General features: G+C 40.0%; 1 protein-coding gene across 5 annotated transcripts in view; it reads right to left on the minus strand.

Annotated features, from left to right (window-relative positions):
- WDFY2 (WD repeat and FYVE domain containing 2) overlaps positions 1-16,429 on the minus strand; it is a 193,148-nt gene that overhangs the window by 13,496 nt on the left and 163,223 nt on the right. For all 5 annotated transcript variants that reach the window (XM_033177648.1, XM_033177644.1, XM_033177645.1 and 2 more), the window contains 2 exons: positions 14,226-14,352; positions 1,932-2,037 (listed from right to left, as the gene is read on the minus strand). In XM_033177648.1, the coding sequence (XP_033033539.1) occupies positions 1,932-2,037; positions 14,226-14,352 (233 nt within the window). The remainder of the gene's footprint in view (positions 1-1,931; positions 2,038-14,225; positions 14,353-16,429) is intronic.

The following is a 16,429-nucleotide window of genomic DNA, read 5'->3' on the forward strand; positions in this document are numbered from 1 at the left end:
TCGCTCGATCTACATCCAGCTACTTGAGGTCTTCCATTGTCTGCTCTTATCTTTCAGCTAGCTGCCATCCTCTCATCTGACTGCTGCTCTAAATTGCTCATGAGCACTAATGCACCGCATCAACCTATTGTGTTCCCCTTGTCCTTACTCTTGCTGTTTCTTGGCCTGCAAAGCCCATGTGCTCCTGCTCAGAGCACATCCAGACCCTGTTGATCCTTCAGCACAATATTCCTCCATCAATCCTTCACTGAGAACATTAGCCAATGATGACTCCATTCTAAAATACCCTTCTAAATACCCAGCGCTGATGCTCTAGCATATATCTACTATAATTTCATCATTTATACCATTTAATAGAATTCTGAAGTTTCCTCCTACAAGCCTTTTCTTCCGGAAAGTCTGTCAGTACTTCAGGTTAGAGACAATTTCATTATGTGTCGCAGACCTCCCAAGGTGAGCATTACACAGCACTTATAACTAGGAAGCAGCTCCATAGAGGCTAAGATTAAAACAAAAATCTCAGGAAATTTGTTTATAAAAATGATACTTTCAAAAAAATGAATGCTCCATTGCTTATTTAGAGTGTTGACTCACTAAGATTTTAAATTAGTCAATAGTATTGGATAATCTATATCTGCATATCAAGAGGCTCATAAACAAGGTTGCTCAAAGAACTGCCCATCAACCACTTGGTTTCATCTCTGGACACCACACTGTTATCCTCCTTTGGCCGCTGTCCATAAAGGGTCCAGGCTGCATGTGCCAAGGGAAAAGAATCGGGTCCTTCTCCCCTCCCCTGGTTTGGTTAGGTGGGTCCAGAAAGAAGTCAGGAAAGACCAGGTGTGACTGTCCCTAACCCAAAGCAGGCTGCCATGCAGAACCCAACCCAGGACATAATCACCAGCCATGTGGGAACATGGTTAACATGACCAGCACTCATTGCAAACATCTCCAGCCTTTGTATTAATGGTGCCAAGTATAGTTTTCAAAAGCAATGTTCTACAATTCCCCACCTTCTAACAGTAATGATCATTTTGATTGGTTACTAATAGAATTCCCATGGACTTAGGATCTGAACAAATAAAGCTTTAATCTTCTTAAGCATGTAATTACTGGCATTTGAAAAAGGCATTACATTGTGGGTAATAGCAACTACTCTCCTGAAATGAGACTGGGGTGAGGGCATGCAAAGAAGGTAGGAGACTTTTGTCTTTTTAAAATGTTTCTTTTCTATGTAATTCTTGTATCCTGCAAGAAATTAATTATAAGAATGTGCATTGTCAAAGGGGAAGTCTACCCAGAATAATTCTAATGTAACGGGAAAACGGTTAACTTCAAAGTGCTTGTCAAAGGAGATAAGCAGGAAACATACTTGTTAAGATGCTCAAAGATTAAAATGAAAGCTCATAAAAAAGAATGTTCTGATAACATGTAAATATGTGCTAAAAAACTAAGGATATATTTATATCTGGGGAACTATTTAGAACATGACTTATAAAGTACAAAATAATTATTTCTAGTATTTCTATTAATACCAAACTAAGGATTCTTGCTTCATCTTAGCCACTATTTTCTTCCATGACATAAATCACGTGAGTCCTCTGTTTTTGTAGGGCATTTTATACCAAAGGACTAATCACCAGGAAGTAGATGATTTCTTTTCCTCACCTGTACTTTCGCTGTGAATGGTGTAACAGATTTAAACAGCTTGGTCTCAGTTAAAATTCTTACAAAATCTCCATCACAGGAATGTTACATGCCAACTTGTGAGGGGGGAAAAAAAAACCTCAACCCAAACAACTCCTTTTATGCTATAATCCTTTGATGTTATATGCCTTATTTCATGGTTTAATCATAAAGGAATAAGAAATAAGCAAGAAGGGAGGAGGGCCAGAACCACAAGGCCCACCCCACCCTGCTGTGCCACCTACCTCCTGCCTCTCCACGTCCATGTTCCAGACGACAATCCCACCATCACCGCCACAGGAGATCAGCTGTCGCGTGTGCTGCGCATAGGAGAGGGCCTGGACTTTGTCGCTGTGAAATAAACCAAGGGTTAGTGACAGTTTAGGAGAACAAATGCAAGGCCTCGCGGCAGAAACCTCAGCAAGGTCAGCCAATGTGCTCACTCACTCTGAGCCCCAAGTGTAGATCTCAGAAACCTGATGGAATTTTCAGCATGCTAAAGGTCAGAAGAGTATCCGGGATTTAAAATAAGTCTGAATGCTCCTTGACATGTTCAGGCCCCAGGAAGAGGTAATCTGTCAGTTACAACACTTAAGGAAAAAAGCTGATTGTTGAATGGGCTGTAACTTCTTACTGGTTCCCTCCTTCCTTAAGTAATTAAAATCTATAGCATATGTTCATTTTATATTTGTTCAAGAGTCATGATTTTCCCTTTTACAAAATTATCCTTGAAGAGTTTTGAAGGTCATCCGTTGAGATGCCCACCGGATTTACCTGACACAGCCAGGTAAACTGTGTTGCCTGAGGTGTGTACCTCACAAGTGGCTTAGGACCAGCCATGCCTTTTCTTGGCTCCCAGAGTGAATCCATAGTAGTAACAGACCTGAATTTCACAGGCTCTCCATTTCTCTAGTTTTTACTCTCTCTCTCCTGATTCTGTTTTATTTTTCTTTCTAGTTTATGCAGGGCTAACAAGTTACTCCTTCTTGGCAGCAAAGATGATGGAGAATTTAGTTTTATGGTCTGAGTGATTGTTAACAATGGATTACAGAGATCTATCTTTGTTGGGTGAGAGAACAGGGTATATAGTTTCTTGGGTTTTTTTTTTTTTTTGGATGGTTGTCTATTTTGAGCTCAAATCAATGAAGAATTTTGTTTCTACTGGGAAGGAGAACAGCTCTTTGATATCTGGACTGGTGATTTTTTTTGTGTTTCTGTTTATTCTTGATCTGTGGCTGAAGTTGAAAACCTAAAGCTATTAAGCTCTGTCTATGTGTTTATAATCCAGAAAAGTCTTCACCTCTTGCTGTGTGTGGAATGCTTTCCTATTTCCAGAGGGTGTCAATAAATTGGATTACAATACCTTTTAAATTAAAAGAACTTGTTCTGATTGTCTGATAGAGATAAACAAGTGCTTTTATAAATTGAGTCCTCCTAAAATCACAGAACATCAAACCTCTAATATTGTGAACCTGCTAGACTTAAACATAAAAATCCTTTTAACAGAAACTGCTAGCCAATTCAGTAATATTTTAAGAATCCAAGTTCATAAAATTAAGTTTCATTTGGCAAATAAGACTAGTAACATAGGTTTTAAAATGTTACATCTTTCTCTGATTTATTAGTGTTGAACAGAATACAAGTGTGCATTTTATTTTTATTTATCCTAAATTTATTCAGGATAGCTGGCCAAATGAGCTCATACATAATGTTTAAGATTATTAAAAACATAAATTGTGTTCAGCTGAATTGAATAATTATTCTGACAAACTTTTTTATATGAATAGCAATTATATTTTGTAGCATATCAACTTAAAGATAATTTCCAAGATCCTTAGGTAACAAAATGGACTAATGTTAACCCGAGCTAATCAATAATCATTGGATACCTAGATAATGTCTACATAAGTTAGAATACTGTGACTCTGTATAAAGTATAATATTAAGTTTACATATGTTTGCTTCTTATTTTTCTATGCTATAGCGAGGCTATACCTTTGAGTTGTGTCAATACATGAGTTCATTTTTTGCCACTTTAAGGGAATGTAAAAGTGCCGTATGTCACTATGGAAATTTCAGTAATGTGTGTTCATGAGTTTTGCTAGTCTGCTAAAATGATTATATGGGATGATTTGTCCATATCCTCCCTCCTCCTAATTTTCTCTATGAAATATAACTTAGTTTCTTTGGTTAATTATTATAATTTAAATGGGTGGTTGAGATTATGCCAGGAGCATTAATGAAAAAGAAATACAATGGTTTTTGTTTTTCGAAGAAAAACAGGTTAGCTTTGTATCAAAGCAGTGGTTCTTGAACTTTTTGGTCTCACAATCCCTTTATACTCTTAAAACTTATTTGAGGACACCAAAGAGCTTTGGTTTAATAAGTGATAATGATCAATGTTTACTGTATTTGGAAATAAAACTGAGAAATTTTAAAAACATTAATTCAGTTGAAAACAGCAATGATGAATCCATTTCATTTTAACATGTCACATATTTTGTAAAAAAAAAAAAAAAAGACATTTTCCAAAACAAAAAATTATGATGAGAAAAATGACATTCTTTAATATTTTTGCAAGTCTTTCTAATATCTGGCTTAATAGGAGAGCTGGATAATCATCTTTCTGTATTTATCATAATCATAATATCACTTCTTATAGCTTCTGGAAAACTCCACTGTATACTTTTGAGAGAATGAAGATGAAAAGGGTAATACTAAAGTGTCAATTTGTTCCGGAATACGAAAGAGAAAAATGAAGGACAAAACTTGGAAAGTGAGTTTTACTTGCTTTGGCTTATAATACTTTAGTCTGAAAAAAAGCTATAAGATGCATTACAATTTTGGCTAAGTTCCCTCAGTTTTAATGGCTTGCTTCCTTAGTTTACTGATTAATGCCTACAATGTGAAAGGATGTTCTTTACCTTCTGTGGAATCTGCCTAGCTAGCAGAGATTCTGTGTCTCACCAGAATTATTTTCAGTACTTTAATGTTGACTTGATTAATGCTCTTAAGAAAAATAAGAGAGAACAAGAAGTACTCACGTGTGAAAAGAATTTTAAATTATTTAAAATTGTGTTATCATCTATGCTTTATTTTTAAATGTTTTACTGCTTTAATTATATAGATAACCAGGTATTGCTTCTTAAGCAGCCGTGCTCCTATCTTACCCCACTTAAAATTCCCTTGACAACTCTTGTTAGTAATAAAGCCTGAAGTAACAAATAAAATGCACACTCCAACAGTTGATTTCTCAGCAAGGCAAGGTTTACTTCTGCAGAAGGGTGCTGCTCGTTAGTCTGGTCACCACAAGAGCACACTGAACAAAGGAAAACAGTGGCTTTATCCCTAACACATTGGCTTCTACTGCTGTGTCCAGTCTCCATTGGCTAGAGTTGGACTGCACAATCTAAGCTGAACTCGGCTGGCTAACTTGAGAAGGGCAGGGATGCGGTTACACTGGTGGGAAAACAGTTTTGGCGGTGGGGGTAGGGGCGTTGCGACGGGAGGGGTGATTTACAGAGGGAGCAGCAGATGTGGACTGTGGGCTCCATAGATAAAGACTGAGAGGAAGGCTGTTTCCCAGGGCAAGGGCACACAGAGAGTAAGGAAGTCTGGCCTTGAGAGCAGGGAACAAAGGACAAGGGAACTTAAACACGTTAACCCTTTGAAGAAAAATGTCTTCCTGTATACAACCCTGGTTTTGCCTTTCCAAAGTGAACCTCTGTTTTGAAAAAATAAAATTTTTAGGATGTGTTTTATGCCTGAAGATTTCCCAAAGAGGTCCTAGAAAATCATAAAGACTTGTTCCCTTGTCTTACAAAAAGAGAAATGTGGTGAGGTGCAGTGGCTCATGTCTGTAATCCCAGCACTTTGGGAAGCTGAGGCAGAAGGACTGCTTGAGCCAAGGAATTTGAGAGCAGCCTGGGCAGCACGGTGAGACCCTGTCTCTACAAAAATTAAAAAAATAGTCAGATGTGGTGGTACACGCCTGTAGTTCCAGCTACTAGGGAGGCTGAGATCAGAGGATCACTTGAGCCTGAAAGGTTGAGGCTGCAGCAAGCTGTGATCATACCACTGCACTCCAGCCTGGGTGACAGAGCGAGATCTTGTCTGAAAAAGGAAAAAAAATTTAAAAAAGAAATGCTATAAATAATTGCATATGTTTGCTGTGTGACTATTTTAAGAGTAAATGGGAGTAATTGTCAGATCAGAAGAGATGCTCAGCCAGCCCTAGGTTAAATCAGTAAGTAAAAAATTTTCTTAGTATTTCAGAAATGATATGTTTTATTGGAAGACTGTGGATATTTCCTGATGTCGTTATTGTCTATAATGTTTTTACCCATGGGGAAATACTGATCACAATTCTTAGGAAATAGTTATATAGCATATCCCAATGGGGAATTTTACTTTCCCTCATTCTGATATCATTGGTCACAATTACAAATTAATCCTTAAGTTACAAAATCGCTATAATCTGTAGATAATTTCTGTATTATTCTGATCCTTGCCTGAAGGCCCTGCTATAGGGTTTGTGACTTCAATAAAGGATAGCCTCAGAGTTTCATGGAAAAGAACTATTTGTACTAGGTATTTTAAAATATTGATATTTCAAAGAACAGACTCTTTGGCACAGGCCGCTGAGCTGACATTGCTTAGATAATTTTTAAGCTGTGCCAGTGGATTGAGTCAGGATTTCCTTGGATTTCTGGACCCTTTTTAGTCTGAATGCAGATGGCTTCATGAATGTGAACTGCTAAACCAAGAACCATCAGAACAAGAATTAATTACAGTTCATTCATAGAACTGAATGAACAGAACAGGGAAATTCTATTGTGGTTATTTGTCTGGAATACTGTTGATGTTGTTTTAATGTTCTATTTTCTGGATATATGAGGATGCCTTTTCTCTTATTTTAAATCTATCTCTAACCCACAATTTTGTAAACTCTGTTATTATAAGTTAAATCAAAACATTTAAGAAATGATACCCAATTCTCACTGACTGCCCAGAATTTAAGAAAACTGTTACAGAGACTCCTTAATTTTCATGGAAACACAGTTATTTGCATTGATTCAGTGAGAATCTATTGGCAAGATATAACTGGGCAAATCAACTGTATAACCTGGAGTGTCATGTGTGAGAATGATGCTCACTGAATCAGATATGACTAGCCACTTTAAGAACTCATAGAGCCAACTTACAAAGCCTTCCCAGGAAAACTGGCCTGGTATCTAATTTGCAGGGTCCTGGCCTTACAACTGGTAAGGAAGGTACCAGGCCAAGACCCTAGCAAATGGTGGAAACTTTGAGGAATTCAACTGTTGCAAGTACTGCAGGTGAAATATAATAGAGTTTCTTGAGCTTAGTTTTCTAGCCTTGGTATGGCAAATTTTAGAGGCTCTGAAAAGTCCAGTCCAGCGGTGGCTCACACCTGTAATCTCAGCACTTTGGGAGTTCAAGACCAGCCTGGTCAATGTGAAGAAACTCCATCTCTACTGAAAATACAAAAATTAGCTGGGCATGGTGGCGCATGCCTGTAATCCCAGCTACTTGGGAGGCTGAGGCAGGAGAATGGCTTGAACCTGGAGGTGGAGATGGCGGTGAGCCAAGATCACACCACTGCACTCCAGCCTGGGCAACAGAGCGAGACTCTGTCTCCAAAAAGAAAAAAAAGAAAAGAAAAGTCCAGTGTCCAGTGCAAGATTCTTTATAAAAACTTCCAGGTAGAAGTGAATTTTGTGGGCTTAACACAAAATTGTTGGATACTGTGTGGCTCTGGATATGCAAAGCAAATATGAGTGGCCCATATGGTTCATTAAGACTCTTTACTCTACCAATATAAATAATCAGGACTAACCTCCTGACACTAGCCTATTTTTTTGTGTGTGTGTGTGATGAAGGATAATCATTGAGATTATTATGATCACAGGGGAGGAGGGGGGAAGCACAATCAGGTAAACTCAGAAAGACTTGAAATGGGCAAAAAGAGATCACTGGTCATCTTTTCAGCAGAACTTCAGGTGTTGTCTAGCACACTCTTCTGGGCTATCTGATTCTACAGGGGACTACATCTTTTAGTACTTTTACTAACCTGCTTACAACTCTATAAAGAATACTGATATTATTGCAAACAAATCTTGTCCAGTGAAGACACACCTAATCCCACACCCCACCCTGCCCATGGGAGAAGCCGGCTGTGCGTCTGCTAACAAATTCATTTTCACATTCTCTGTTGCCTATGTATGTGTCTACTCTTTGGATTTTCCTTTGGACTGACTGTAACCTCTTACTCTGCCAGTCAGTTAATTATTAATTAATGCCTAATATAAAATCTTTTACATGTATTCATTTTTTAAAAAGTCAATTGGGTTTTCCCTATCTCTCCTGGTTGTTATTTCACACTTTTTAAAGTATAGAGTGCCACCACCGTGACACTCAAGGGCAAGAAAAATCTGTCTAGTTGCACAGACTCGTAATTGTATGATTTGAACTACATTTCATTTGTTGAGGCATCTTGATACACATCAATGATCTTGTAAAACCAAAGTAAGTTACATAAGAAACTGCTTTGCCACTCATAGCTGGCAGCAACATTCAGCAACAAATACATAATTTATGGGACTCCAGTACTGTTAATATTCCAGCATCGAAGAGTGAAACACAGTGATGAATGCTGGATTCCAAGTTTGACAATAAAGTTGCTCTAGACTTCTTGATTTAGGGATTCAAAATACAACCACCTTGCAGTTAAAAGCTAGGTGAGGGAACATCCCAGGTTTACAGGTTAAGGGTTACGAAGAATGAAAAGATACCTTCTAACATTTGTGTTTCAGCTGACATCACTGTAGCATTTATACTAGAAAGCATTTCAAAACTGGTCATTATTTCATGGACGAGTGTTACCATGTACTGCACTGCAAATGCTCTTACAAGTGCACAAAACCCCCACTTTTCACAACCACCAGGATCTGCCATCTATAAATACTACAGTTAGTGGGATGGCCTCATTTCCTTTCTCACCAGTCCTAGCAGCAACATATGTCTGTCAGGTCCAGCTATATAATTGGAGGGACTAGTGCAAAATGAAAATACAGAATCCCTTTTAAAAACTTGATTAAGAATTACAAGATGGTGGCAGCAGCTCATTAAACCAAGCATGAGGCCCTTCTAAGAATGGGGCCTTGTGTGACTACACAGGTCACATGCCCCTGAAGCCAGTCCTGTGTCTGATGATTAAGGGAGAAAGTAAAGAAGGCCTTACGTTTTTAGAGAAACAGATCTCAGACACAAGCTAACATCTGCCCAACAGTCAACTTAAGCCTTTCTTCATCCCTCAAGAGTAAGGGGAACTCAAATGTATAGCATTGTTCATTTCTTTGATGAAAAGTTTAGGTTTTTTAGTGGGCATCATCTAATTATGCTTCTACTACCAGCGATCTCACTCTCCTATATGCATAGGTCTTCCAAGCTCCAAGGACCAGAGAAGGCTGTGAGCAATCCACCCGAGTGAGGTCTCCCAGACAGTACTATGTAGGGTCATCCCAAGCCAAAGCACCCTAAAAGGGATCTGCTTCCTCAGGGATCCTTGGCCCACTGCCAGGCTAAACCTGAACTCAGGGACCCCCATCTAGGGGCACTGGTTTGAGCACCAGCGATGTTCTGCTGTTTGGTGGCAAGGTGGAGGTTTAGATTAGGCTCTCGTCCTCTGTCCACTTGTATTTCCTGAACCCACTGTATTTTAGTTCATGCCATTCTCTGTTCTGGGTAACCTCCTAATCCTGAGAACTATGAGAATCTCTTCATCTAACATCCAAACCAAGAGTGACCCCCCCACACTGAGGCCTCCCACTTTCCAGTAAAATTGGTGAACGGTGCCACCTTTGCCTGTTTTCATACTGGTAGCACATCTCCACAAAGGCAGGGCTATTTCCTAACTCACTTTTGTGTTCTGAGTATCTAACACAAAGTCTGGTATGTAGCTGGAGCTCAGTAAACATCTGTTGACTGAGCTGTGAATATATGTTAATATTTCCTTAGGAAATTCTACAAAGAGAATCAGTAGTCAGATCCCAAGGCAAGATTTTTGACTTGGAATTTTTATTAACAAGAGTAATCTTAACAACCGCCATTTACCAGGCCTGTACTCCTGGGCTGATTATTTTACATGCATTACATCATTTATATTTTTTGACAACCTTGTGAGGGTTTTTCCTTCCAATTTTGTCCTTATTTTAGAGATGAGAAAACTGAAGATCAGAGAGGTGCAGTGCCTTGCCTGAGGCTGCAGGCCATTGGCAGAAGGGCCAGTTCAAATACAGTTTGACCCGACTCAGAGGCCTGCACACTAATGACCACATTTTCCAGCCCTTCTGTCTTTGAGAAGATTCTCCCTTCTATGAAAACTCTCATGGCTGGTATTTTGACCTAGTATGTGTTTAGCTAAATAGTTAAAAATAAAAAAGACATCTCTTCCCCTCTATCCTAACAGTTCCCTAGCACCACAGTGGGAAATGCTCTTAAATCTCACAGATTTGAGCAGAAAGAAAGCTGTCATTTGTACTGATCCTTGTCCTCCTGTCCCCTAACCCAGAAGCTCAATGCAAGAATTCTACTCCTTTTATAACTTTCAATGCAATTTACTTGATACAAGGGGAAAAAGCACAAATTCTCTCAATGTATATTTATTTACAAGTGGCCTATGTCTTTACCAAAAGGCTTTGAGAACTCTTATAACAAAATTATCATGCGTGGTAAGAGCAGTAAGAAAGAAATCAAGAGCTTGGGTTTTGGAAGGAGAAAGCAAATCCACAGACTGGAAGTGCCAGGGGTCCTGACTGTGACCTAGCCCTACATAAGCCGCTGAATCCAGTCTTGGTGGAGGGTTCCAATATGAGGAGTAGCAAAGATCTTTACTGGTGCTTCAAGTCAGGTTATATTAAATCACCATCAAGTCTTAGAAGGATAGGAAAACACTATTAGAAAGAAAAATTATGGGCATGAAGTTGGTCATGAAATGACAGCATTATGTAAGAATTGAAAAGGGATCTAAAAAGACCAAGTACCGTTATTAGCTATGACAAGGTAGGCATGGGACAATAAGTGTCCAGGTTTATGTTTCGGTAACAATCATCCAACTAGTAACTGGTGCTTGCAAACATAACTGGTCCCGGAATCTGGAACCTTTTTTTTTTTTTTGCCCTTCCTCCCACAGAGCTAGCACAGCACACAATCACGATCCACTTGCTACAGGGAATAAATACACCAGAATGCTTCCAATGCAGATAATACTGTATAAAAGAATTTGGGAGGCCGAGACGGGCGGATCACAAGGTCAGGAGATCGAGACCATCCTAGCGAACACAGTGAAACCCCGTCTCTACTAAAAATACAAAAAACTAGCCGGGCGAAGTGGCGGGCGCCTGTAGTCCCAGCTACTTGGGAGGCTGAGGCAGGAGAATGGCGGGAACCCGGGGGGCGGAGCTTGCAGTGAGCTGAGATCTGGCCACTGCACTCCAGCCTGGGCGACAGAGCAAGACTCCGCCTCCAAAAAAAAAAAAAAAAAAAAAATACTTTCTTAGCTTTTTTCCCTTGGACTTGGAAACAGTTTCACTGTCATCAGTCACTTTCTTTGGTGCTAAAGCATTCTCTGCTTTATGGGATTTTTACACACCAAATCGAGCTAGTTATAAAAATGTCACATTTTCTGTTGCTGAAGGATGGTAAGAAGCTGTGGAACTCAGAACAGAAGACATGTGCAGCTGTCCCTCAACAGAATGGCTGGACATTTCCATACCAAGGAAAGGTAGTCTCCCTATCCTGGGGAGGCCAGTCTGCTCTCCCCGGTTTCCAGGCTCACCAGTTATGTCCCCGATTTGGAACTCTGGCCACCATCAGCCCCTGGGGGTGGAAGGAAAACCAGGAACTGTAGGAAAGCAAAGGGCAGCCTTGAGGCCTAAGCATCAGCAAACATCACCGGGCATGCTGGGGACCATGTGTTAGTCAATAAATGTTCACTTTAGTATCCCCAGTGCCTTACTGAGGGCTGGATATATCAAAGGTGCTAAGCAGCTCCCTGCTGGACTCAATTAAGGTTTAGAGACCTAAGCTATCAGCTGGAGCTTAATATTGAATATTAATATTGAATACCTCACTATTCTCTTCTAAAAATGGTATCTGAGCTCTCTTTTATAGTGTTACTGCCAAGATTAAATGCAGTCTGTGTGTTTTGAAAGTTCTTTCACAAAATATTAGGTGCTACTCAAATATGAGAATCACTGAATGCCAGCAGCTGGCTTTCAGGGTAAAGGAATGGCGGCTGCGAAAGTTGTTTCCTGCCTGCCTGAAAGTGGTCTCCTTTTCTGCCAGATGATCCCGAAACCACCTTTCCATGCCATCTCACTACTTCCGGCGGCTCCAGAGGCTTCTCTATCCCCACCCTGGCATTCAGATCCACTCTAACAGAGTGATAGTGATTGATGCTGAGGAAGTTTACTCTCCTGGCTCTGTGACACCAGAGAACCACTCCCCGGGGTTAAAATCTGATGACAAGAAGTCCCTCACAGAGCTTACTTTACGTATTACTGAGCTTGAATTAAATAAAGCACCAGGCAAAGGCCTTCTGCCCTTCATCCTGTGTAAAGCCACTTCTGCCTAGTGGCTCCTGATCTCAGCAGCCTGCCTGCTTACCTGTGCACGTTCTAAGGGCACGATTCTATCAGCATAACTCCAAGCAGGGTTCATTCCATTTTCTAAAAGGACAAGTCTGTACTTAGAAACTGAAAGACCTATTTGTTAAAGTTTTGTTTTTCTGGAACTGAGAGACTTATCTAAACTTTATAGTTTTTCCTTTCTTAACAAACTATAGGGGTAAGTTTCCCAGACCCACATTTTCCATTCAGGTCAAGGGGCCTTTGCACACAGTGATGCTGGTGTTAAGCACTACTGCAGTTCAGCATCTGGTGCATGAAATCGTGCAAGAGTGCTTGCAGTCTTTATTAACCACTGTGTACACATAAAACCAGTTAGGAGTTAAACTGAATGAGTCCAGTAAATATGAGTCATCTTCATTCAAAACCTCCCGGGTTCAGGTGATTGTCCTGCCTCAGCCTCCCAAGTAGCTGAGATTACAGGCACGGGCCACTACGCCCGGCTACTTTCTGTATTCTTAGTAGAGACAGGGTTTCACCATGTTGGCCAGGCTGGTCTTGAACTCTTGACCTCGTGATCCACCCGCCTCAGCCTCCCAAAGTGCTGGGATTACAGATGTGAGCCACCACACCCGGCCCTGGTTTCCTTTTTCCTTCTCTTACATGGATGATGTCAACTCTTTCTACAGGACATGGATGTGTGTTCTCTTGTCATAAAGATAAACATAAGGGAATGATTCCTCTAATGAACTGATGACAAGGTCTGAGTGGCCCCACAAGCTAGGAGTGACCCCAGACAGCTGTTCTGTTCTCCATTATGAGAAAGAAGGGCTTAATAGCTATTTCTCTAACACTAAATTCTAAAACTAAAACAGTTATTTGCACATGGGTCCTCCAAAATTTAATTAGTTTATGTCCAACAATTCCAAACTAGATTTAACTATTTAGGAGAATATTTTAAAACTAGGGTTTCCAAGCAGATTTACAGGAAAAGCTAATGTTGCTTAAAACGGTTAATTCATAGGCGCATTACAAACAATTGTTTATGGCTGTCAAGGGTTGTTCAAGATCGTTTTGAAAACTTTACAAGCAAAAAACAATTCAGATGAGCACTAGAGTTGTAAAGCAGATCTAACATTCTTTTATGCAAAAAGATTACGCTTTGCCCCCAGGGACAGCAGGGCGTCTCAGGGTGTGGGCTGAGGGTCACCACTGGGGAGTTGCCTGGGAAGCTTGTCAAAGCACAGATCCACACAGCTCTGGATGGCAACCAGAATCTTAACAGACAGGGACCGGGCATCTTTTCACAAATTCCTCAGAGATTCTCTGTGCCCAGCAAAGTTTGAGAACTGCTCCAAGGAAATGCAAGGCTTTCTCTGTACTTCCTCTCAGCCCCCTAAAACCTATCCCTTAAGGAAGAAGAGCCTGACATGAATCAAGGCAAGCACTCAATAAATATTTGGTCAAGTACAAAATGTACTGTGAAGGATCTTACCTCTTCTCTTTTCCGTATGCTGCCAAGGAGCCTGAAGCCACATTTGAACTCAATTATATAAATTTTCTAAGCCTTCACAGCTTGTATTTTTAAGCTCTTTTTTTCCTCACTCAAATTTTTACTGCTATATTCTTCCCAGTTCTAATTTTTACCTTTTATTTATTCACTGCCGTTACTTTATTTTATGGTTTTTGTAAGCACTCTCAGACGCTCTGTGGAATAAAATGGGGTATAAGTATATAAACACAGTTTTACACAGTTATAAATCAAAGTGGCCAGTATTTGTGTTCCCGCCATGTTCCTTCCCATGCTAAGATCCTGCCATAGAGACTGAGCTGCACTCCTTTGTTCCAGTTGTCAGCTGAGAGTCTTTATGAAAGCACCAGCAGCCTTACTTGTGTCCTTGGAGTTCGATGGCTGTTCCTTTTCTCCCACCGATGTCCCACATGATGACAGAGTGATCGGAACTGCCTGAGAACAACACCCGCTGGACTGGGTCCCAACAGAGAGCGGTCACCCCACCTGAGAGGACAGACACAACCAGACGTCAGTCACAAGGTAAGATTCTTGCCCACCAAAGAAATGTGAATGCAGCGGAGACAGGATCGAATGCAGTTCCTGGCATACAATAAATTCTTGTGGAAAGAACAAACAAATAAGTACCCAAAGAGAAAAAAATTGGCTCCCAGGAAATTCCCACCCTTTAAGCATTTTTCACCAACATTTCATGTACCATAAAATCGATTACTATAAAGACCAAAAGAAAATAAAAAAGACAATAAATTGACCTTCAAAAGGGAGACATAATTCTAAGAAGTATGGAAAATACTGCACTGTTTGGAAATATTAACCACATTTTCTTAACTGTTGCCTACCTCCCACCCCTGACAATGACAGATGAGAAGGAAATGGGGTTTACAAATGCTCAATTAGATTTTTTATTCTTGAATATCAGATTTAATTAGGCCACACTATCAGAATTTAAAATTATGTTGGCTCTTTGGGAATTTTAATTTACAGATTCTGGGAAAACTACTTATGTTCTTAAATGTCAGTTTCCTCAACTGTAAAATGCAGATGATGGTAACACCATGACCACTAGGACTATTACTAAGAATGATAACATCAACCCAGCCATTACCTACTTCATAGGGTTGTGGTGAGAATTCGATCAATTACATAGGACCACTCTACCACTCTAAACTGTAGTGTGCAGTGCAGATGTGGGTTATTAGGATTACTCTAGTGGTATGGCTATAAAACATTATAATAGATTTTTTATGGTAGTCCCTTTGCAAATCAAACCCTTATGTACTGAGAACAACAATTTTTTCCACATAAGATGAGCACAAAGCCTGCAAATACTTAAGAATGTCAGAAATACTCATTTTTTTACATTACTAAAAAATACTGTATTCTGAAAAGAACATAAAATAGCTTCTCTCATTTGTTGGAATCTGATATTTTTCTTATTTAGATTATCCATTTGTTCTAATGAAGTGCTATACTTTAAGAGCTTTCAGGGAAGTTTCTCTCATACATTTGTTTCAGGAGAATATTTTCTTATTTGTCATATGACTCTTCTTAGTAAGATTTTTTTTAAGATCAAAAAGGGAGGGGGAACCCCAAACTCTACTATTCTGGATTATGCTTCCTAGCGTTTTTCTAAACCTGCCCCCTATGCTGCTGGTATACACTCCTGCCCGTGTAAGAATAAACATGGCTTCTCCCAGTGCATATGTGGTTAGCCACCACAAGCAGCCCAGCCCTCACCCCCGACCACCAACATTCCCCACAGCAGCAACCAAACCCAGCGAGGCCGCTCACTGTGTTGTCTGTTAAACTGTATTGTCTGCTGAATGAATGAATTAGCAGACGAATGCAAACATAAAAGATCATTTTTTCCACTTCACACAAGTTCTTGCTTAAAGGTCACCTCCTGAGAAACACCTTCCTTGACTACACGCGTCACTCTCCTGCTTATTGTTTTTTTTTTTTTAATTGATTGTCTCCTGCCCCAGTAGGACAGAAGCTCTAGGAGGGCTGGAGCTGTGGCTTGTTCACCACGAGATCACCAAAACCTAGAATTCTGCCTGGCTTACCTACAGCAAGCACTCAATAAGCCCGGACAAATGGGCAAATGATTGAATGAAGGAGTGAGAATATGAAAGAAATGCCCTTGGCTTTGTTCTTGGCAGATTAAATAGGCATATGACATCTATTAATGGGTTAATATTAGATTAAATGGGTTAATTAGGTTAAATGAGTTAAGACTAAATGGGTTAATATATAAGCACACAAAACAGTCCCTAGCGCATGGGAAGAATGTGCCTGGCTGATTACTATTGTTAATGTGATGCCTTCATCTGTTCGACTGCTCACGTCTTTCGGTCATGGAATATCCATGTCAAGGACAATCTCTGAGATGGTCTTGCTTGACTGACTAAGCCACTCCAACCGGGGGGATAGATAAAAGTGGCAAGTGTTTGACTTCTCCTATATAACATGTGAAATGGGTAGCTCAGGTTCTTTAAGGCATCATGATCAGATTTAATAATGGTGGGCACTGGTAAAAATAATGATTAGAAAGGTTTACTAG

The sequence above is a fragment of the Trachypithecus francoisi genome, unplaced genomic scaffold (genome assembly GCF_009764315.1).
Source record: "Trachypithecus francoisi isolate TF-2019V2 unplaced genomic scaffold, Tfra_2.0 Lachesis_group18, whole genome shotgun sequence".
NCBI lineage: Eukaryota > Metazoa > Chordata > Mammalia > Primates > Cercopithecidae > Trachypithecus > Trachypithecus francoisi.